General features: G+C 41.2%; 1 protein-coding gene across 2 annotated transcripts in view; it reads right to left on the bottom strand.

Moving 5' to 3' along the window:
* PPP3CA (protein phosphatase 3 catalytic subunit alpha) overlaps positions 1 to 25,390 on the bottom strand; it is a 206,361-nt gene that overhangs the window by 99,062 nt on the left and 81,909 nt on the right. For both annotated transcript variants that reach the window (XM_087736770.1, XM_087736771.1), the window contains exon 2: positions 22,226 to 22,426. In XM_087736770.1, the coding sequence (XP_087592896.1) occupies positions 22,226 to 22,426 (201 nt within the window). The remainder of the gene's footprint in view (positions 1 to 22,225; positions 22,427 to 25,390) is intronic.

Consider the following 25,390-nt stretch of genomic DNA (forward strand, 5'->3'; position numbering starts at 1 on the left):
TAAACAGCTTGTTTCAAACTGAAGCCTTGTGTTTCCTTCATGGAGATGGGTATTCAACAGGTGCTAAGGCAACTCTGTGAGATTCACTGTAAATGAGCCTATTGAAATGATCTGGATTACAGACAGACCTAAAATGAGGTTTCTTCTTTCTTTTTAAAATGCAAGTCTTTTCAACGCTATTTATAATGGGCTTTTGCAAAAAAAAAAAAAAAAAATTGAATTTGCATTGCTGCAGATATAACTAGCTGCCTTGCAAAAGAAGGGACAAGCCATAGGTGGTGGCAGGAACTTTTCTCCAGCAGTTGGAGGGGTGTCATATGCCTTGAGGCTTCACAAGGTGCCTGCCTACATCCAGAGAAAGGGCGTCTTAGCCATCCAGCCTCCATCCCACCTCCAAGACATTCCCCAGACTTCGAAGGGAAACTAAAGGGCAAATCTGACTTTCCGGGGCTGGGCAGGGGTTACTGCCTTGCTCCCGACTTTAGACTTTTGAGCTTACTGTGTAGGTGAAAGATCTCACCCTTCTGCACGGGGACCCTGATGTTTTAAATCTCACATATGAGCCACGACAGCCGATAAAGAACTGGCACACTGGCATTAAAAATCTGCAGCTCGGTTTCACCAATCTAAAAAAGTTTCAGAGGAAGTTCTGCATTATCCACACATCAGCCTTAGATGCTGCATTTAAAGGACAGCCAAGATAAAGTGAAAACTCGCACTGATCCCACGTGTTTCTGAGGCAAGGAAGTGACGGAGAGGGGAAGGGAGCTCCAGACAGGGCAGGGAGAAACAGCGGGGAGAGCCAAGGCCAGGTGTGTTGGGAAAGCAGAGAGGGGAGCAAACAGAAGGTCACGGATAGCTTTGAAAGCTGATGCGGGGGAGAGATACAGAGGAAGATGACTGGACAAGAACTTGCACAGGGCTTTTGACAAGGCAAAGGTGCTGCTGCGTTCTCAATATGACATGACTTAGCACAGCACAAATTGCTCCAAAAACATATTGTATGATGCTTTAAGAAACAGAAATCTCCGAGTGATTTAGATTTTCTTGTTTGAGAGTGACTGTTTTCTAATCTAAGACAAGAACACCTGAGAGAATGTGTTAAGTTCTGCACTTTGGTCACAACAACCCCATGAAACGCTACAGGCTGGGGGAGGAGTGGCTGGAGAGCTTCCTGGCAGAAAAGGACCTGGGGGTGTTGGTTGACAGTCGCCTGAACATGAGCCAGCAGTGTGCCCAGGTGGCCAAGAGGGCCAATGGCATCCTGGCTTGTATCAAGAATAGTGTGGCCAGCAGGACCAGGGAGGTGATAGTGCCCCTGTACTCAGTACTGGTGAGGCCGCACCTCGAGTACTGTGTTCAGTTTTGGGCCCCTCACTACAAGAAGGACATTGAGGTGCTGGAGCGTGTCCAGAGGAGAGCAACGAAGCTGGTGAAGGGTCTAGAGCACAAGTCTTACGAGGAGCGGCTGAGGGAGCTGGGGTTGTTTAGCCTGGAGAAGAGGAGGCTGAGGGGAGACCTTATTGCTCTCTACAACTACCTGAAAGGAGGCTGTAGTGAGGTGGGGGTCGGCCTCTTCTCCCAAGTAACAAGTGATAGAACGAGAGGAAACGGCCTCAAGCTGCGCCAGGGCAGGTTTAGGTTAGACATTAGGAAAAACTTCTTCACCGAGAGGGTGGTCAAGCATTGGAACAGGCTGCCCCAGGGAAGTGGTTGAGTTTCCATCCCTGGAGGTATTTAAAGAACAGATAGATACGGTGCTTGAAGACATGGTATAGATGGACTTGGCAGTGATAGGCTGACGGTTGGACTCAATGATCTTAAGGGTCTTTTTCAACCTTGACGATTCTATGATTCTCCCTAGAATGAGAAGTTTAACTTCCCTCCCCCCACCATACTTTCAGCAAGAGGTTCTGGTAAAAGAAAATGCGAATAAAAAAAAAAATTAAGCAGACTTAACTAGTTCTCAGCCCCAGCATTCAAGCAGTCTTCACCCAAACATGCAATAGAAACAGACATAATGTTGGGTGCCTGTCCCAGGAAGGCTGGGAACATGACATCAGCCACTTAAGATTCTGCAAAAGCAAAATACAAAGGGAGGGGGACACAACACCAAACATCACCACTTCAGGTCTCCACAGCCTAGATGAGGAATACAGCTAAAAGCTTCCCACCAGAACTAAATACAAAGTTAAATACACGTTGGCATTCCTTATACGAGGTTAGCTGGCTTCTTTAAGGATGGCATAAAGGGGGACCAAGAGCAAGTAGAAGATCATTTATCATCAGAGACAAAAAAAATCTTTATAAACAGACTATGACTGGAAAGGAGAAAAAGTAGCAAATGGATGCTAAGGTATCAGAAATTACTTTTTAACTGATATTCCTTGGAGTACAGCAAAATGAAAATTGCAAGGATAGAATTCAAAACCCTGGGAAGACTGCAGCAAAACAGAGAACAGGCATCCCTCATCAAGAGATACATCTACATATAATCAGCTAGTATTTAGTATAGAAGTAACAAACACAATCACAAACAAAGCCATGATTTTGAGCACTGGCACAAGCAATGTTGCTGCTTTTGAAGAAGAACGTTAGCATATTTACTGTAAGCATCTCAAATATCTTTAAAATCTATGTCAAATGTATACACTATCTGATGCTTCACCAGGACAGAGCGCAGCATGTGTGCACATATACACAGAAGTGCATGAAACCCAACTCAAAATAAGCGCAAGTTTTGTGTCTTGTGCGTTCATACACACATATCGATTTCAGATTTTCTTTAAGCCTAGAAGTGAACAGTTGACCTCCCTTACACTGGTTCCGCAGAGGATTATTTCAATGAAAACAAATACAACCTTTTCATCGTTTAAGCAAATTTCACAAGTATAATTTAGGCATATTTACCAGATAGAAATAATGGTGAAGAAGCATCATGCTGTACTGAATTTCTTGATGACAAGAGCATCACAGCTCATTTGGCACAGGATGACTCAAATATTGAGTCTAGGATTATTCTGCAATACTCAGAAAAGTATCAGCAAATTTTCCATATAGTAGCAATATAAGGATGATAGCAAATTACTTTTCAAGAAATGTTGCATTTCTCCTATAATTTAAATATCATACCATAAGAAAATGAAAAAAGCGCTACATGCTTTGGCTATGCATATTAAAAATGCCCAGATTATACATTTGACTTGACTTTACCAGGTACTGGTATTCATTCTTTCCTGAGCATTCAGGAAAGTACTTTATTTCAAAGAAATGACGGAGTACCTTCAGCTTCCCTAACAAGCAAATGTAATTTCAGCCTGAGGGTTCATGGCAGTCGCAGCTAATTGTGCTCCAGGCCATTGCAGTTCCCCTCTCTCCCTTGCTCTGGCTCCTGGTCTCAGACATCCTCGAGCAAAATGAACTGCTTCAGCATACTAAACCAGCAAAAAGCAATATATTTAATTACATAATTTTTGCCAGGTTAGATTTCAGTGGGCTTAGCATGCTGGAACAGCTGAACTCCTGAGCCCAAGGGGACGAGACAGCCAGCGGGCAGGTCAGGCTGCTGCCGCAGAACAGCCCCCAGCCAGCCACGCTGCCCACAAACGCCACTCGAGAGGTCAACAGCCACGCTGGAGAAAAGGGTTACTCACACTGGCTCAGCATTTCAGGAGGTGAAAGGAAAATGGAGGACCTAGGTGCCCAGCTCTGCTCACCTGAGGAAGCATCTTCTGCAGGACTTGTTTGATGCTCTTCCACCGACAATAGGTATGATGCCATTATTATAATAATTCAGTGATTGCGTCAGGCCAAAAAGGATATTTGCAGTTATGTGGCTAGCAAACTAACATCAGTGACAGTACAAGAACATGCTCTAAATTCCTTATGTAATGAGCCAAATTTACTATTACAGCCAATTTTACAAAACTGTCTCAGCATTTTAACTTTAAACCCAAAAAAGCAACAGCACATATTAAAAAAAAAAAAAAAAAAAAAAAAGAAGAGCAATCTCTTCATATATCTCAAAAAAGGAAGCAATTAAGACTTGTACTTTTTCCAATATCATCAAGGACACTGGAAAATTGCAGAGAAAATAAGAAGATTGCCAGGAATTACACTATTTTTGTAGATGAAAGGATGGGGAAGAAGCAGGAGGAGAATGAGCTATCTTCCACATTGTGTAGTTAATTTTCCAATTGAATTGTCATCGCAATGCTTTTACTTCAAAGTTTACCACACAATTGCAGAGACAGGAACCACTATCAAGTCTTCCAAATGCAGCTCAGATTTTCAGTCCAGAACTATATTATCATCTTTATACTAAACTTCACAAAATAAGCTGTTCTGAAAACTCACAGAAAGGTGAGGTTGCTCCAAACCCCAATGTAACAAGCATGGATCAATCAGTTAGTTTCTCCAGCTCTCTGCTGTTTCTACAAAAAAATTGGGTTACATTAAAATTTCTTGCTTTTCTGCATCTTAAATCAAGATACTCAGTATATCAGCCATAACCTTCGAAATATTGTACCTGTCAGGCTGCAGATCACATGTTATTTTTTGGAGGATAGAGTTCTCTCTCCTGCAAGACGTATCGAACGCTACTGAATTTGGACTCAAAGATGCATTGCACAAATGGCTTCAAAAGCGTTATTTATTTATTTATTTAAAACAGAGAAGAAGAGAGCAAGGAGGGGTAACCATGAAAGACCATCAGGCATTGACATTGCCAAAAGCCTCCTCCACTAGACACACTCGCACAGCTTGACTGCATCTGCATAAGAAACTACTGAAAAATATACACCTGTGCAATATTTTAAAAATATACCTGCTCCCTTCTGTTTGATCCAAGAATCTTCTCCAGACCACATGGTTTGATTAGCGTATTAAAGTAATGTACATAGCAGCTACCATGGAGACCCAGATTAAGAAGCCACCGAAATGAAGACTTTCCACACATGGAAAGCAGTGATATTAATATACCAATTATATGTTTCTTCACAACTATGTTTAAACCATCTTAAACAGCCACAGTACTTAAGGAAAGGACAGGAGACAGCATTTCTTCCTGCAATGTAGCATAATTTTTTCTGCATGATTAAACTAAAAGGACAGCCATCATTTGTCATAATGTCTATCAAAAGATTTAAAAGTCACTGGAACCACATGATGATAATAGAGAATTAGGAATTTCTCATCTCTCAATCTTTCTCACACCACCTTACCCATCATTTTATTCTCAGCAAGAGGATAAAAGGCTCCTATCCTGGACAACATTTACTAAGTAGATCGCTGGTTTCCCTTACATAGTTTATTAATTAAGAATGCAAATATAATCTTAGCTTTAAACTTCCTCATAGCCCAAAAGACTAGGCTTTTCCTTTTTCATGTGATTTTCACTATGTGGTTTTTCTTGTCATTTCTTATTGATACTTTCAAAACCAAACAACTGTTTTATTTGTGACATGAAACACATGGTGTTTCAGCAAAAATAATAATGATAAAAAAATCCTATCCTTCCACCTAACTGCAGCATAACGAAGAGTTTTCTTCTCTTCTGTTTGTTTTACAAGTCCTATTGCCACAGCAGTGCAGGAAAGGATGCACTCTTGGAACATTTGATGGATCAAAATAGGAAGGTGTTGGGCAGAAGGTGTCATATATTATTTCTTCCTTAAGTAGTCGCATAAGATAAAGGGTTTTTTTAAAAAAATATATAAAATCCTAAAACTTTACTCTTCAGTCAAAGCACATCATACAGTTTAACTAAAGAAATCTCTAGTACCCAAAATCTTGTGAGGAGGCTTCCCCCCATTACTCAGCTTCTAGTAGAAATTTCTCATGGGAGCATAACTGAGCAATTCAAAGAAACAGCTTTTGAATTCCTATTGGTTAGGATTTCTAAATTATTCTCCTTTGCTTTCTCCCTTCTAATATTTACCTTTACACCAGGCTTTCCGTGCCTGTTTCTAAATGACATAGATATCATGTGAGTAATCTCTTCTGGTTGAAAATGTAATCTATTTTAATTGGAACTGAAAACTTGTTTGAGGGGTGGCAGGAGGAAACTGTTCCTATTTCCTGCTATAGTTCTCTCAGCATCTAATTACACCCATAAAGAGGAACAATGGGGAGGCTGTGTGTTATTCAGTTTAATGTGGTTAATTACATGATTCCCCGTATGCATGCAAATACACCAGAGCCTCACAACTGACACAGCACCCACACAGCACGTTTATCAGCTGTAACAATTGTGCTTTGAGATCACATACGGTATACTCTCTAGATATAAATCCTTATTTACTGGAAAAGGTGTCTAGCTCACAAGAAAAAATGGAAAATGCGGCAGAACAGACACCAAATCAAAAATTCTAACCATTAGCATCTATACTTTCCACAAAATTCTTGTCAATATGAATTAATTTCTTGCAACTAGAAACATACCCTTCTTACTGAAATACCTTTCCCCATGCTTTCCCTGTAGATAGATACTTTGGAGAGGTCCTTTTTTATACCCCTGTATCCCAAAATATTAATAAGAGTTGAACGAAACACTTCACTTCCAAAAGTTTGAAGAGATTTGGGCCACCTCAGAATGGAATAAAGGTATCAGTCAGATTTTTGCAAGTCAGATTCTGCGGCCAGGTACTCCTGAGGACACAAAAATCATATTTTAAATATTATCTATCACTGAGGCCAGGGTTTCAGCTGGGACAATGACTCATCAGGTGGATGGATCCCCTTCATTATTACTCTTTCTTCAAAGTCTTGCATAAGCAATACTTTGTGAGTCCAAAGGCAGACAGAGAGGGTAGGTGGCCAAGGACAGTAGAGATGAGACAGCTGCAGGCACTCATAAGGGCCTCTGTCAACACCATGCTCTCCTCCATACACTTTGGTAAGCTTAATGGGGAATAGTCATCAGTCGGGCACTGCAGAGCAATAGCTATTAATGATAGCTCAAATGTCAGCGCTGTCTGTCCTAGGAAGCACATGTGAAAGGACTTGGTCTTGAGAAAAGACAGACAACTCAGTGCTCAGAGAACAACTCTTGCAAGGCCAGATTTTTCAAGAATAAAGTCACCAAGGGAAAAAAAAATGGGAAAAGGAACTGCGTATGGTCCTCCTTCTATGAAGAGTCAAAGAAATGTTTCAGAGGCTTAGTGTGAAACGGTCTGAGCTCAGATGAGTCATTGGGGTTCTTGGAGCAGAACAGACAATGTGGATAATTGATAAAATAGGGGCAGATATTAAGAGGGATAGTCTTGATGCTTGAAGAATATGATGGCTTTTGTGAGGAGTTAACCTCCCTCCCTCACTACACAGTTGGAACAGTAGGAGGTCTGTTCAGAAACATGGTGTTAAGAGGGAAAGAGGAATGTGTGCAAGTTGGAAGGAAGACGATGGATCAGCTGAGAAAAGAAGCGGCAGAATTTAGCCCTGGTCTATCTTTGAAGCTGGCCCTGCTTTGAAAAAGGGGCAGGACCATGCAACTTCCAAAGGTACTGGCCAACTAAATTATTCTGTGATTTTAAGGAAAGGTCTTAATGTAGGAAGAACATAACAAAAATAACATTATCTTCGTTACTGAATGAAACCCTATGCTGAAAGAAAACCTTTAGTTTGGAGAATAAGTCACTCATGCCTAGGGAAATTGTGTGCTGAAATAAGAGCAAAAGAACCTGCAAATGGAAGAGAAGATAGATGTCTTTTGGCAGACTAATGCTTTGATTTTGTTTAAACTAGCTTAAGTGAGTAATTTAGCTTCAATAGCACAGTGAATAACTGCTATTGCTACAAAGTTTTAACCTTTACCCATTCAATTAATGTTAGACCTTAAGAACTCTTCTCAAAGTAAAAGGCTTTACATAAAAACTAGGAAAGATAATATTCATATTCCTGATATCTTACAGATTAAAAAAATGCAGCCCTTGAGGTTTTAGAACACACACAGAACAAGCTTTGATCAACTAATGTAAAAGCGTAGAATTTTTGCTTATGCAATTGAAACGCATCTCCTTCTGCCATAAAAATCTGCACCAAGCAAAGGTGGCAGATATTCATCATTTCATTGCCACCTCAATTCAACAGAAATCCAGTCTATTTTTCACTGCCTCCCCAAGTAAGACAACCTGATTTTTTTCCCAAATGCTTATTTAGAAAAAGAAAGTCAGACTTCAAAATAAAAGGCTGACTTGCATTAATTGCTTATGCTTATCTTCTCTCCCACACTTGTGGTAGTCTTCTGGCCTGTGCCTATAGTAACAACTGGAGACCTTTGTGTTCTGGCCTTACCATAATGGTTATTCTTTCTCTCTTGCACATTGAAGAATAGATGGCCGAGATGGCAGGTACATCAGGAAGCAGCCAGACGTACCAAACACGTACCACCAGATGGCATCTTCAACCAGTTACATTTTAAACAGCTCATGCCTTCAGAAGGAGATGGTGCATGTGATATAGTCTTCGTATTCTGAAGCCTCAAGCCTCTATACTACAAAAAGCAGAAGCACTTTTGAAGACCTAGATCGGCGCCAATGATCTGAATGTCACTTTGCGTTGCTAAAATCATCAGTTTACTGAGGATACATTTGTTCCCTCAACAAGGATTCAGGGAGCCATAGAAATATTCTGCGCCATGCTTGGTGTCCTCTCCCCGCACAGCTCCTTAATGCTTCTTCTTGAATTTTACAATGAAATCTAGGCGCAATGCCATTGGATTTCCACAGAGGGACTACTGTTTTACATAGGATTTAATTACATTGAGTGCTGGCCCTCTATATTAAGAGGTGGTTTTGGCCATAAATAACCTCTATGTGTGTTTGGAAAGTAAGTTTTTCTACTACAGTGAGCAAGTTATCTCCAGTAGCAGATACCTTAATAAAAATAAAACAAAAACCAAAACAAAAACCCCCAAACACCACGTAATTCTAAGAGAATCAGTAGACTACAACCGTATTTTTAATCTCCTGCAGTCAGTCATTAGGATAACAAGTATAACATACAAACCACCCTCAAATCCTTAACAATGACTGCTTTATTGTACTTAGAGAGCAACATAGTCTCACCTCAACACTGGCGTACCATGTTCTCTCAGTTCAAGTAAAATTTTGGTAAAACGGCTATCACCTGTCATATGCTCTAATAATTAACTGCAGTTTAGAGTCACATATTTTCTTATTTGTTCAGAATCTAAAGATGAATTTCTCCTCAAAGAAGTTTTACCCTTTCAACTGCAATTTTTGACACTGTTTGGGGAAAAAAATATAACCCAGTTTTAAGTACGTAGGCTGATCTCTCAAACAGCTCTTAGGTCTACTTCTCTTTATTCTTAATTGTGTATTTGTACTGAGGCTAGCTTTTTCCCTCTTAAGTCTGATAAGAGCCAAAGGAAATGAAGTGGAACAAAGAAGCAACGTTAGCTTTCATAATTTATTGTTCTAGACAACTCTGACTATTGCCCATGACAGAAAGCAAGCCAAGCAGAAAGAAAAAGGACGTGTTCTTGCACTGCCACTTCGTCAAAGGCTGAAGTCACGGGACTGATTTCTATGGCCACCAGCAATATCCCCAACCCACATTGCCACCCTGTAGCTCTTGGGCTGTAGATACAGAGGACACTGAACAGAGAAGACAACATGCATGAAAGATGAGCTGAAATGTGTTGTGGGTTGTTTTCTTTGTTTTTTAAGGTTATAGATTAAAAATGATACTTAAGAGTATCAAATTCATTAACCTATATTCTTTACTAATATAGGTTAATGAATTTCATTAGATGCCCAAACCTAAGAGAAGAGGGAAGCAGAAGCCAACACAGTCATTCTGGAGACAGCACTGACAAACAATTTGAAACGCACCATTTAACGATTTGATGCCCTAAAAAAGGCACATAATGACGTAACGAAGAAAATGTTATGGCTTGACACACTACCAGTACAAGTCACATACACTATTGCCACAATCTCCTGGGACACTTACCAAGAGTTTCCAAAATCAACTGCGGATTGAAAACATGCTCCTGTTCAGCACAATTAATATTCACAATCGGTGCATTTATTTAGGGAGCATGGGTTTTATAACGTTTAAAAACAATTTTAAAATGTGAGATTTTTTTAAAACTAATTAAAAATGTTTTGAACTATAGCAGATTTTTTTTCATTTAAAAAGGCAAAATCTTCTCAGAGGATATTATATGCACTTGGAAATTATTCTATAAACGTTTTGCTTAAATAAACTGCAGAAATCCAAATAGATGAAGTGTCTAAACTCCCGTAGTGTTTTTTAGAATAATTAAAATGCTAATGAAAAAGCATCTAAAGGCAGGAAGAAGCAGAAGAAGCCGCCATCCCAGAATAACATCCTTCCATCAGCATCATTTCCAACTTCTAATACTCTCTGAGTTATGCTCTTCCTAAGTGATGACAGGTAATGTTTATAGTATCTCTTAAGAACGAACTTGCTAGTTATCTCCTTTTCACTTGCCAATGCTTCACAGTCAGGTTTTGGTGAAAGGTTAGACACACAAACGTAAAGCACAGATGAAGGCAAGAGAAGGCTGGCGTTAGCTCCAAAAGCACAACCAGACTCTAAACAACAGGGGCACACATCTGTACAGCAATTCCCAAATCAGACGAATGCAGTGGCACCTCCAAATGGCAATGATCAGCTGCCACAAAACACCATTTGTCTCTGTCTTGCTATTAACCCACCCCCTTGCACTCCTCCAGTTCCTTTTCTTCTCTCCCATAGCTGTTCCCAGCTTGATTTCTACACTATGGCTGCTCTACAGCTGTGGCAGGTACGGTGTGATTAAGACAGAATCAACTCCCCTTCCAGCCTCGCGCACATATAAATCATGATCCTCTATTGTTTCACACACATACATAAAGTGGGGAATGCTGGGTTGTGCGTGACTGGGGGATTTTTGTTTTACTGGGGGGGAGGGGGAGGCAAACATATGCTGGAATTTCCCTCTGCCCCCTTTTAGGTCTTACTCATTTCAGTAGCTCCTCCATCCAAAACGGGGGAGGAAGGAACGTGGGTGGCTGCGATTTCAGCAGTGATCCCACTGCATTCCCACACCCCTTGCCAATATAAACTACGACCAAAGATTGAGTTAAATTAATCTGAGGCCAGAATCAAAAGGAGCAATAACTAGGCAAAGCTAATAGAACACGAAAGGCAAGAACAAAGGATGTCTTTCCTTCTAATGAGGATTACACAGTGCAAACATCATGGTTATTTTCAAAAAAGAAAAGTGTCCAAGACCCAGAGCTACACAGTTCTAACTCAAGTTGTGCCACGGACTACATAATTGCAAAGCAAATAAAAAAACCTGATTTACAAGTTTCAGAAAAATGTCTGAGAAGCTACAAAAACCACCACTGTTATGATGTACTATGTCATCTTGGAATAGCCCTAGAAGAAACACTAACATGCTATACTGTGCCGTCAGTATTTACATGATGAAGAAGCACCCACACGCTAAATAAAAGATGGTAAGAACAAAGTCCTAAAGACTTAGGAATTTATAAGCAGTTGTTTGTGTATTTTTGCTGGTGGATATTTTTTAATCAATGCAATTTCTGTGCTGACTTGAAGCCCAATTCATATTTGATCCTCCATTTCACGGCATCAAATTAAGTTCCATTTCTGAAGGGCATCTCAGGTTCCATGGTTTCACTTTGGCTTATTTGACTATGACTTTTGCACCAAAGCAAGTTAACTATGGATGGATTACTTATAAGAACAAGTGAGGTAGTTGTAAAGGATACGGCTTGTAGTATCCACATAATGACAGATTTAAGCAGCTGCTACTAGAAAACATCAGCTCTGCCAAAATGTCAGATGCTAATGTCTGAAGCAGCTCAATTAAGCTACAAGATGCAATCACTTTGTTCTCCCAGGGATGCAGGCAGGCATATTTCAATCCATATCTGGAACCGACAGAAGAATTTATGGAAGGAACAGATCAAAAAAAATTTGAATACATACAGCCTTATATCGTCACCTTCCTTCAGAAGTCCCAGTTTTTAAGCCACAAGTGACTTGATGTATTATGAGTTATCAATAAAGCATGCAAAATAGCTGGAGCAGTGTCAGTTTTAATCAGCAATCCAATTAAAGGATCCAATCAAGTTCATTTTAGCTGTTCAACAGTATGTTTATATCATAAATTATTTCTAACAGGAGTTTAACATGCAGGTTCTCTGTATTTTAATAACATATTAATGTAACAGTGATATGTAAAGGGAAATATTTGTTGCAACAGCAAACCACTCATGCGTACATTGAGAAAAGAGCATATCTAGCACATTTTAAAAAATTATGGCAAATATTTCTTCATAAAGTCTAATTCATTTATTAAGTCAGAGAACACATCTGCCTTATAGCGGCATGTAAAAATATAAATGTAAAAAAATGTAAAAATGTAAAGAAAAAAATGTAAAAAGAATTGGACTATCATTTGTTTTCAAGAAGAATGCAAGAGTAGATGGTGCTGTTGATACTTTCCCTTTCCTCCTCTTCCACGGTTTCAACCTGTTCTGTTCAAATGTCATATTATTTATGCAAACAAGATCGTGAATTGATATTTAAGAAAGACAGAAGTCAAAGTTTATTTCAAACTAACATCTACCTCACTGCAGCCAAAGTTAATTTTCCTATGATGGAGGAGAATTAACTGTAGGCATTTTATTCTGAGAGCGAGAATAATTTGCTTAAATGTGTCCAGTTCTCAGGCGTTACTGGTCCGCACAGGGAATGTGTACCAGTACAACGCAGAAACTCAAACTGATGTAGTTATATCAGGAACACTGGGGACTCTCATGCATTTTAAGGCTAGAAGGAACAAAATACCAGCATGTTTTCAGAATGACTAGCAATGCAGTTAAAGTAGCTAAAGAAGTTACTCACAACTGAAAGATACCACTACTTGGCTAAGATACAGAAAGAAGTGTGGTACTGTAACCAGCACCCTGTTCGGAGGGCAGACCCCATCGCTTACTTTTAGTATCACAAACAATATTGAAGACGTTTTTGAAAGATAACTTCAATGAATGCATTATGGCAAAGATGGAAGAAGAGTAATTCTTCTGTTTAACACTTACCCTCAGAGGCTGTAGGCATCTAGACTTCAAACCAGCATTAAATCTTTTAGACTTGGGAGTCTGAAGACACCAGCCACTCAGGATGAAGTTTTACAATTTGATCATGTAAATGCTTTTTTCATGGCATATAAGTAAATATTTTAGTTATAACAATGTCATGGAAATTCAATAGTTTCCCCAACAGTAATCACTGTACATTACGTTTAGAGCATAAATTAAATTACTTAAGTGTGAAATAGAGAAGTTTTAACTAAAATTGCTTTTACTGAAATATTGGTTTCAGACAAACTTTGATGTTGTGCTAATATAGATAGATCTTACAGTACTTGTAGGCCCCTAATAAGCAGTCTTGTTTGTTTTCCATGCTGGAATTCTCTCTTAAAATGCTTCAAAGGTAAAAATCAGAAAGAACTGTTTTAGTTTGACTCTCCAATTCCATCAGATCATTTACATGTGTGCTACACAGAGGACAACTGGTGGATGATGTGATGGTTGGAGGCCATCTTGGGCACAGTGATCATGAAACGATAGTGTTTTCGATTCTTGGAGAAGTAAGGAGAGCGGTCAGCAGAACTGCTGCTGCCTTGGACTTGTAGAGGGCAGACTTTGGCCTGTTTAGGGACCTGGTTGACAGAGTCCCTTGGGAGGCAGTCCTGAAGGACAAAGGGGTCCAGGAAGGCTGGACACTCTTCAAGAAGGAAATCTTAAAGGCGCAGGAGCAGGCCGTGCCCATGTGCCAAAAGATGAGCTGGTGGGGGAGAAGACCGGCCTGGCTGAGCAGAGAGCTCCAGCTGGAACTCAGGAATAAAAGGAGAGTTTACAACCTTTGGAAGAAGGGGCAGGCAATTCAGGAAGACTACAAGGATGTCGTGAGGTTATGCAGGGAGAGGATTAGAAGGGCCAAAGCCCAGCTGGAACTTGAACTGGCTACTGCTGTAAAGGACAACAAAAAATGTTTCTACAAATACATCAGCAACAAAAGGAGGGCTAAGGGGAATCTCCATCCTTTATTGGATGTGGGGGGGAAACATAGTGACAGAGGATGAGCACAAGGCTGAGGTACTTAATGCCTTCTTTGCTTCAGTCTTTAGTAGTCAGACCAGTTGTTCTCGGGGTACCCAGCCCCCTGAGCTGGAAGACAGCGATGGGGAGTAGAATGAAGCCCCCATAATCCAAGGGGAAATGGTTAGTGACCTGCTATACCACATAGACACACACAAGTCTATGCGGCTGGACAGGATCCACCCAAGGGTACTGAGGGAGCCGATGGAGGTGCTGACCAAGCCACTTTCCATCATTTATCAGCAATCCTGGCTAAGCAGGGAGGTCCCAGTTGACTGGAGGTTAGCAAATGTGATGCCCATCTACAAGAAGGGCCAGAAGGAGGATCCGGGGAACTACAGGCCTGTCAGCCTGACCTTGGTGCCAGAGAAGGTTATGGAGCAGCTCATCCTGAATGCCATCACGCGGCACGTATGGCACAACCAGGGCATCAGGCCCCATCAGCATGGGTTTATGAAAGGCAGGTCCTGCTTGACTAACCTGATCTCCTATGACAAGGTGACCTGCTTAGTGGATGAGGGGAAGGCTGTGGATGTTGTCTGCTTGGACTTTAGTAAAGCCTTTGACACTGTCTCCCACAGCATTCTCCTCGAGAAACTGGCTGCTCATGGCTTGGATGGGCGTATGCTTCGCTGGGTAAAAAACTGTCTGGATGGCCGGGCCCAAAGAGTTGTGGTGAATGGAGTTAAATCCAGTTGGTGGCCGGTCACAAGTGGCATTCCCCAGGGCTCAGTATTGGGGCCAGTCCCGTTCAATATCTTTATCAATGATCTGGATGAGGGGATCGAGTGCACCCTCAGTAAGTCTGCAGATGACACCAAGTTGGGCAGGAGTGTTGATCTGCTGAAGGGTAGGAAGGCTCTACAGAGGGACGTGGGCAGGCTGGATTGATGGGCCGAGGCCAACTGTATGAGGTTCAACAAGGCCAAGTGTCAGGTCCTGCACTTGGGTCACAACAACCCCATGCAACGCTACAGGCTTGGGGAAGAGTGGCTGGAGAGCTGCCTGGCTGAAAAGGACCTGGGGGTGGTGGTCGACAGCCGGCTGAATATGAGCCAGCAGTGTGCTCAGGTGGCCAAGAGGGCCAAGAGCATCCTGGCTTGTATCAGAAATAGTGTGGCCAGCAGAACTAGGGAAGTGATCGTCCCCCTGTACTCAGCACTGGTGAGACCACACCTTGAATACTGTGTTCAGTTTTGGGCCCCTCACTACAAGAAGGACATCGGGGTGCTGGAGCGTGTCCAAAGAAGGGCAATGAAGCTGGTGACGGGTCTGGAGCACAGGTCTTTATGAGGAGTGTCTGAGGGAACTGGGGTTGTTTAGTCTGGAGAGAAGGAGGCTAAGGAGAGACCTTAATTGCTCTCTACAACTACCTGAAAGGAGGTTGTAGCGAGGTGGGGGTTGGCCTCTTCTCCCTAGTAACAAGCAATAGGACAAGAGGAAATGGCCTCAAGTTGCGCCAGGAGAGGTTTAGGTTGGATATTAGGAAAAACTTCTTCACCGAAAGGGTTGTCAGGCACTGGAACAGGCTGGCCAGGGAAGTGGTTGAGTCCCCATCCCTGGTGGTATTTAAAAGACGGGTAGATGTGGTGCTTAGGGACATGGTTTAGTGGTGGACTTGGCAGTGCTAGGTTAACAGTTGGACTTGATCTTAAAGGGCTTTTCCAACCTAAACAATGCTATGATTCTACAGCTCGATGCAATTTTGAACATTATTGCCTTTTTACTACAGTGTGGGCATAAACACTTTTATTAGCTTGCCTTAGCGTTGATCACTTTAGCTAGACATTCTCGATGTTTACTAAGTTTTAACTTGCACAGCACTAGCAACCTATTAATATTGTTTTATGCTACCAAATGAGAGAAATTGGGCAAAGGAAAAATGTATGTGGAACATGAGGAAACATTCAGGCCCAGGAGACCCTACCATCCCATGGAATAATGTACCCAGAGAATATCTGAAAGCCTCAAAGATCATAAAGTCACATGCTGGCAGGAAAGGGCTTTCCCTCTATAGTTTTTATGGACCTATAATGCACCAGAGGCTTCCGAAGGTCACCAGTTGCCACAGTTGTTCCCACACAGGCTATCCCCAGATACCTACAACCTCTCCCCCACATCAATTTAGAGTTCAAATTGCAAAACTCTCAGCGTACTCACTGCAATACAAACATTACAAGCAATTAAAGTATTTAAGTTATATTTCCATACCACTGTGACATTCAACCAAGCCAACGGAATTTTTTACCCGAAGATACTACTGAGAAACTGCAAGTGGGTGTATTCCCCCTTAGCATGCACAAGATTAGTACTTATATGCCTATTGGATATATACACGCACCCTGCCTTACATTATACAATGCAAAGGGAATAGCAAGGAAGGCTCTGCAAGCAATGGTGGTTTCCTTTCATCTACCACGTCTATAAACATGGGAGCTGCAAAAACCAGGACTAGTAGACGAAAACAATATAGCCAAGGAAAAGACCTGCAGAGACTGCGACACTTTCCCTTTCTTTTATAAAAGTTTCTACACTGCAACAATAAGCTTTCATTCTGTCTTCATCCAGTGCTCACCTGTCTTCACATGCCAAGCTGCATGCACCTGGCATTTCAGAAAGCTTTGAACAAAGGATAGCACAGTCAGGGCTTTCCCAATGAAGCATGTGAAGGTTTAGAACAAGAGTATATGCTTGTTTTACCTATTTTCCATTTTTTCTAAATGAGGGACTGACAGATGCTGTCCCCTGTACCTGCACATGGTGTAGCTATTGTCACCAGGCCAGAAACTGTTGTCATTGCCACTGCTGGTGGTGGCATCCCATGCAAACAGAGTTGAGAACTCTACACAGGCAGCTGCCTGGGTAATGTTCATATATTACATATAAGTACCATATGCAAAAAAGCACAGATTTATAAAGATGCATATGACTTAGACTTGTGTTCTTAGTTTACTAGAAGAAACTCTTATTAAAAACGATGGGTAGAGACTAACCAAAAGGAGTGCACACTGAGTACACAAAACAAGATCAAGAAGAAACAGAGCACATATTAATTACTTATAAAATAGATGTCAACAGGAAAAAAAGACTTACCTTAAAAACACCAACACACATCTCTTACAAGCTTATTCACTTGTGCAGTCATATGTGTATTTTCATTCAGTATCTGTAAATCTAACAATATCCTCAAGAAACATAATCCAAAAGGTAAAAGCAAAGACACACAATGACAGATACTAGACAAACATACCACTTAGAGTTCTAGGTCTATTTAAGTGTGTCATTTAAGGAGGTATAAATTAAAAATCACAGAAAAGTTAAGGTGGGAAGGTCATCTAGCGCAGCCTGCTCTGCTCAAAACAGGCCAACTTCAAAATCAGATTTAGCTGCAAAGCTGGAATTGGCTGTTGTCTTTTGCTACTTTGCTGTTGAAATCAAATTCTGCAATATGACCTTTGGGTTCTTGTATTTTTATCCCAGCCGTTCTTGTTGCTGGTAATTTTTGTGGATGCTGGAAAGCAACACTTTATCGTGCTCCAAAAGTGCAGGTTTGGTTGCTTTGAAAAGGACCAGTGAACTGAGGCCATTAATGTCGATAAATCACACAGCTAGTAATTAAAGTGAACACCAGAAACGTTGGCAAAAAAAGAACTCCATATTTAGGATGTGACAGAATTAAGGTTTCAAGTACAACCTCTCTTGCATATGCATTTTGCTAAAAATTCCTTAATTATGTAGTCACTTTCTGCTCTTTTCCATGCAATGGACAGAAGGAACCATACTCATGCAGCAAACAACTTTCAAGTTGTGTTCTCTTCACTTGTGTGAAATATGCTTTAGTTACAAAACTTCTACAAACCTTACTCTGAAGACAGCATGATCAGCTTGCTCACATCCTTTCAACACCACTCAGTATAGCAGTATCCCATCACTTCAAGACATGTGTGAATTACTGTTTTCAAAACACAGGTGAGCTAAAGGGTCCACTTTACAGACTGGGAGCCAAGCAAGGCAACATTGCCATCAAAGGCTTTACCTAAATTTGTTTTTCTGACATAACACATTCAAAACCCCTAAGAACTTATCATTTTATAGATAATTCTATAATATACAGAGGTATACACATATACTCAAACACAGGGAAAGTCACCCATGCACTGAAGCCAAAGGGACACATGCTTGGCATGCAGTTAGAGTGTTCAGTACTTCAGAACAGCAGATTTTAGATCATGAAAACAAGCAGGTAATTAGTCAGTTATCGTGCAAAGGGTAGTGTACGTCACTTGCCCAGAATTGCTCTGTATAGTAATGAACCTATATAATACGGCCACATAAAGCTACCCAGGCAATTCGAAATCTGGCATTCCCAACTGTCTTTGGAGTGTGACTTCAGTAAATATTGCCATCAGGGAGGTTCAGAGATATACTTCCTTAGCCTTCTAGAAAAAAAACAATTAAAAATGAGCCAATTTCTCCATGTGTCATTATACTGTTATGAACATAAAACGGGACTGGAAATTCTAAGGCTGCTATAGAGACATCTTTCCTCTGAACACTGAACAGCTGTAGTATAGTGGTAGATCAACCTCATTAAATCCACAAGCTTAAGACAAAGAGCACATGCCTCCAAGAGAAGAGGGTATGGATGAAGAAGTCTGGAACAATCCATCTATGGAAGGTGGCTCCCTGTCCCCTTGCTGTCTGCCCATTCCCTGGTGGGTGAAGGCTGGCATTGACATTCATGGGCTTCTATCACAGCTGTCACTCTGCAGCCAGGCCCACTCCACCATGTGCCCCTTCGCCTCCCAGACCAGGTGCCTTGCCCAGCTAGTCCTAATACTCTGTCAGCCTCTTGCTCATCTTCCTACTTTGCCTGCCCAGCCACCCTCTGTCAACCTCTGACTCGGTCTTTTGGCCATTTCCTTGTCTCCCAAGCTTTTCACTTCTATTACATATTCTTGTCTTCAAGTCAAGTGGCCAGTCTCAACCACCTCCTTGTCACCTGTTGAGCAGCCCCTGTCACCACTTTTCATCCCTACTTTCAGTCTTCCCCTCAATATACTCACTTTTTTTGACCCAATTCTCTCCATCCTTTCCAACTCACATTCACAAGTCAAGACAAAGTTGCCTCAACACTTCCCAGATGCAAGAAGAGCCTGATAGCAGAAGACTTGGCGTCTCTTCTTAGTTCAGGCTCTGTTCAGGTTCATACCCAGCAAACAGCAGCCCTGTGTAACAACTGCAGGAATAGTTCACCTTGGTTGTAAGCCAGAACTGTAGCAAACTATGCATGCATGTACGTATGTGCATAGCAAACGATGAGAATTTGAGCTAAGGTCACAATGAATTCATCAACAATACCTCAAAAGGCTTATAACATTGCCAAATTTGAAAACAAAATGTATCAACTCAAAATGACAATCACATCGGTGCTTCCAGCTAACCACAGACACAGAGTAAGTTTTATACATAAATGTAAAATAATGGATTGTGCATTCCACATTAAGGCTCTTTGCACGCCTCCCTCCCACTATACAAATCATCTCCTCCCTCAAATCCAGGTCTTCTATGTACCCACTTTATTTCACATGACTTTGCTTATAAACAGAACTCTGATATTTTTTCTGAGGACAATTATCTCACCCCTTAAAATAAACAAAACAGAAATTTCAAGCCGAGGGATGGCTGCACAAGACTTTAAGAAAAAACTTATCATGTTCTTTAACATTTATCAAGTATATCACTGTACTAATCCACAGTGCCCTTACTTCAACAGTTACGCTCTTCTATCTCTCTTCTTTTTGATGATCACCATCTCATTAACCAGCTACAGGGATATTTTTCTAAAAGATTAATGCATCTCCCACAAAGGATCCCATATTAATGATTTATGACTGTCACTCTTCAACAAGACTGCTTGCCACATCTAAAATTTAGAATTTATTTTCTTCTCCACTCTATCAGTGGTTTTGTTTGTTCTTCCACATGTTTGAAAAAAGCCTTCCTCTACTCCATAGTTATTTCTTGATTGCCTGTATACCTTGCACTTCCACCACATCATCGGTCAATGGATATTCTCTTTATCCAGTCACCTGCTGTCATACTACTCGTACAAAGAAAATTGCCAGGCCCACAACAACATGCCTCACAAGCTTCCCCAACCTCCCCCCTACAATTTATTTTTTTCCTTCTTTTGATGATCACTTTCATAACTCCAGCTTTCATGTTTGTTCATACAGAACATTAGCACTTCTCAGCTACCCCGCTAACAAGCATCAGGAGCCCAGCTTTCCTACACTAGCTTAAAAGCGAGTAGCTACCAGCCACCCTGAAGAATGCTGCAGTATCACAATCACTGTGTGAGAATAATTTCAAAAGCAGGAACAAAGCAAGATGTAGACTCAACTGAAAAAAGAATCAAAGGCTTAAATTATACCAGTGTTATACAATAGGGTAACCTTCAGGAGATTAATCTCCAAAATATAATTCAGAACAATTCCGATACCTTCAAAAGCATTTATGAAATAATTTTTAAAGAGAAAAATTAAAAAGAGAGAGAGAACATTAAACATGAACTTATGGAAATCAGTCGGGACACAACATACCAGACCTGTCCTCCTACAGTCTACGTGTCTTAATGGATTTGAAAAGAAAAAAAAAAACAAACCCAAACCAACACACACAAAAAAAGCCCCCTCACACACACACAAAAAGAGAAAATCCACAGAAAGGTAGAATTTCTGCATGTCTGCCACTCAGTTATGGACAATGGTATTGCACATCTACAACTTCTTCCATTTATCCTGAAATGTCAAAGAAAATGTCTGTAGAACTTTATTCTCAGTCTACTTGTGTAATCCTTTTATTTGTCCTATTTCCTTTATTCATCCATGAGCTGCAACATGATTGACATCTTTTCCATCAGAATTCTACAGCAGCATGACAAGCGAATTATTACATAAAAGATGATACACATTACCTCTCCAGGTCAAGCTACAATCCCTTATTTGGATGTCATTTTTAAAATTACAGCTTTAATAACTCGCGCATCATTCTAGTCCAGACACTATGCTCTTCACTTTCAGAGAACGTTTCCTGAAAATGAAGGTTTTGCTACTTCTGTGTAGTTTTTGGTGAATGCTACCAGTACTGATAATAAAGATTGGTAACGCTTCTTCTGAAACAGATGCATCTATTTCATTTAATTTTGTCAGAGCTCTCCAGAAACAAAAGTGACAAAAGGACCTGCCTTCTTAAACCAAGTTTTATAGTTTGGTTTCGTAGTTAAAGCTGGCTGGAATTAGTTATCTTTTGCCCGACAGCTAACTTTCTATGCCACAGATCGATTTCTTGCCAAAAGTGCATTCATATCCAATAACAACAAAACAGGGGAGGAGGCGCATTAGAGCAAGCAAATGCATTCACATGTTCAGAATGCAGTCGGAGGCAGGAGACAATTAGAGAAGGAAATTCAAAGTATAAGGCATTTCCTGAGGATTAATGAGTGGGTGGTAGTGTTTGATAGTCAAGGGCAGGATGGGCTCTGCAACCAGCACAATTCATTAATCCCCCAGGCAACACAAAATGGGATCCTGCTAATTTTTTTTTCCTTTTTGCTGCACTCGCTATTTTCCTTAGCATTTAATTAAAATTTCCATTTACTCTGACACCATTGTTCCTTCGGAGCCCAACGCTGTCTGTATGTCTGAACAGTGCTACTGTGGTAAATGACATCTATAAAATTATGGAATTAATACCTGGTGCAAAAGGCTAGATAACTTTTCATGTTTAAGAGAGTTCTAATCTTCTCCTAAAGACTAAGAACGTTCTCTGCCTTAGAAACAGAAAGGGCTCAGCAGATGTGATCCTTTCCTCTAATGTACAAGCTGCTTGATGGCCTCCATTATCCTAGTGGTAGCAGACAAAGAGAGAATCGAGTATTGGAGAGACGAAGTGATTTTCAAGCCTCCTTTCAGCTCCTTAGGAAGCCACATACACTAATGCACTACTTAACATGTCCCAAATCAGCAACCATCCCCTCCATCATCATAACTAACCTGTGACTGGTGCATCTATGTCGAGCAAATTTTTTTCCTGGCGGAGAATTGAAGCTCCTTCTGTTATTATTCTCAAAGCAACGCTCTCTTCCAGTCTCCCTTCTTTCATAAGGTGTGCCTTTAAGATATCCACACGGGGTTTTCCATCATTATCAAACACTTCCTTAGCTGTGAGCCGGTGACTTGGAGGAAATGGGACAGCTGAGTGGAAAAGAGAAAACAAAAATATCTGGTCACTTTTTACAGTAAGGCCTCTATGACTGACAATATCACATTTCAAAAGATATCTCTGCTGCAAAACACTGTTAACATGAATTTTCTACCACCTCTTATAATTTGCGGTTTAAATTGTACATAGATTATCAAGGATACCATTAAAGCGCGTATATTCTGCAGGCTACGTTATTCACGCATGCAAGAACAACTAATTCACGCTTATAAAAAATTGAAAGGAAGATTCAGGCCATATTTACAGGTAGATACATTCAAAGAAGGCCCCCAAAAGGCATGGGAATGTCAGGGAAAGAAGGGAATGGAGCTTAAACTGCTCTAGTAGCACTAGAGAATGTTGATATAATGCTCCATTCCATTAAGAGCATAAAATGCACAAACAAGTGCAATATTTAATTTCCGTGCATGGACGTGCATAGATACACTCCAATTAAAATGCTAAAACCCAAGACAGACCTCTCTCTAACGACCTGGGGTCGGGGGCTGGAAGATGTCTTCCCTCTATAAGCAGTAGTTAGCTACACAAGATACATTTGAAGCCCATCAAAGTGCGCCTGAGTGCCAAACAGACCACTCCAGCAAAGGCAGGGCAGAGGATGTATCAGCCTGCGGTTGGAAATGAATGAATAAATAGGCAGGTTGCCCTAGCAACATGGCAGCAACTAGCGAGCTGCGTACTGCCGTCAAGTAAGGTCTGAGGCGCACAGCAAACTTCAGATGCTCCTGCTCTCGCTCTCCGCGAGCCAGCTGGAGCGAGAAGGCTCGGAGGTGATGCTGGCAGCTGCCAGGATGAGGCTGGAGCATTATCCCAGCTTAACCCCTTTTCCCTCGGAGTTCAATCGGAGTGGCATTAGGCACCACCTGCCTTGCCAGCCACGGGGTAATTATACAGATCCCTGCCACAGCTGCAGGAGGGTCAGGTTATTCGGGAGCTCCGAGCAGGGAGAGGTGGCCGCTGCAGGGCTGGTCTCAGCTGGCCGCATCTGCAGTGCAACCCCGTCCCTGACAAAGGGCCTTGAAACCCTAACGCAGCGGATCAATGTATCTGTTAGCTTCAATTTTCTTCTCGTTTCACAATTAGCGTACTTCAGAAACAGCTCACAAATCACACACGCCATTTAAAGCCCAAGCCAAGAACTCTTCATTTACACTACCAGAAGTAACAGAGCAGATAATAAACAAATTCACTTTGTGCAGTTATTTTCAACAGATACCTTAAACACAAACATCTTCAGAAAATGCTTTTTTTGCGGGGAGGGGAGCTCAATTTTTTTTTTTCCTTTTTGCTGCCCCAACTCCAGTAGTCCATTCACTGAAATAGTCTAGTGTGGACTAATGAATGTGGGTCTTCGCCACACACTGAAGCCCGACTGCTCTCGGACTTACACGTGGGAGAAGGTGGAAATATATGACATCCCTTGAAACCACCAGGATTCTCCTGAAGCAATGACACCTACAACCAACAATGAAGTTAAAACACAGCCCTCAGCTCTGGAAAGCCCTGCCACAGATCCGTGATGATGATCTCGCTCAATCGACAAGAACTCCTAGACTGCTTTAAATTAGTTTATGTTTTGAACGGTATTTCTATGGTAAGAGGTAGGCTGTTGGAAGACCAAAACCTCATCCCACTTTTTGCAGCTACTGCAGTTAAGCCTATCCCATGACACTCACAAAAATGAGGTTACATGCTTTGTCAATCTTTCACATGTATCTGCAGCAGACCCTCAAAAGCAGGACAGCTATATACATGAGCTATAAACATTATGCAACACAGAAAAAGAATAATCATTGCAAGAAAAAGGAAGGTGAATGAGAACTCAGCAGTTCTCCAAGCCTCCATCCTCCTTCTGAAAAACAAAACCAAACCAAACAAACAAAAAACCCCCCCAACAAAACCAAAAACCAAAACCCCAGAAGGCTAGCTAGTCCTAATGATCCTGCGTTTCCTACGTGGAGAAAGGAAAAGAGGGAAAAGTTGTTAGACATCTCCAATCAGTTTGGCTGGAAGAAGCACATGCCATTAGTTGGCATTCCTTTGCAAGACAACCACCTCTGTTCTTCTCCAAAGGTATCATGGTGTAAAAACCTATGCAACATACTATTATTTTGAGGTAACTACCGTATATGCATGTATGCTGAAAGGAGATTTTTACATTTATAAAGATAGAGCAAAACAGACAAGCAAGCGAGCAAGCAAAGGCTATGAAATGTTACCTACTGATTAAGAGAAATATATGGCATTCACTGCAGCACTGCAAGAGCTCTGCAGGCAGATTTCTAACAAACATGTACCAGTGGCTAATTAAAGAAAAAAAAGATACTGTTCCAATAGCAGATGATTAATGATTAATTAGCAAAAACATGAGCGACTGAATAGAGCACAAATTGCATCTTCCATTATGAGAATATTAATTTTGTATGTACGCATACACAGAGCTTCCAGAGAACAACGTAAGAAATGGTCGTGTTCACGTGGAAGTCAGTTAAACATCGTTCTTTACTGGTATCACCCACAAATGCCTGGATCAACCAGAATCCTTTTATAAATATAATAAACATTTAATTTCTATTGCTTTATATATAGCAACATTACCATCTGAATGCAAGGGTATCCATCAGCTTCTTCATACCTGCGTTCTTCTTCCGCTTTTTTTAAACCTATGTTATTAGCCCTTGCAACAAATAAGTCTTTCTCTCCCAGTGGTTTTGCTTTTATCAGAAATAAAACTGAAAGCCTCATCAGACAGCAACTGTGCACACAGCACAGACAAGGGGGAAGAGCATGGAGCTGGGAGAGGAGCCCACCAGGGAAAGGCAGGAGGAGGAAGGAGCGGTGGCTTGTACCGCCAGCACTGAGCTCCTCGCCACGGCACAGGCTCAGGGGACGTTTTTGTAAAAAGAGGTGGGAACCTGTATTAAGCAAAGGCCGTA

This window comes from Nipponia nippon, unplaced genomic scaffold (assembly GCF_047370975.1).
Source record: "Nipponia nippon isolate SJK-2023a ecotype South Korea unplaced genomic scaffold, ASM4737097v1 scaffold_6, whole genome shotgun sequence".
Classification (NCBI taxonomy): domain Eukaryota; kingdom Metazoa; phylum Chordata; class Aves; order Pelecaniformes; family Threskiornithidae; genus Nipponia; species Nipponia nippon.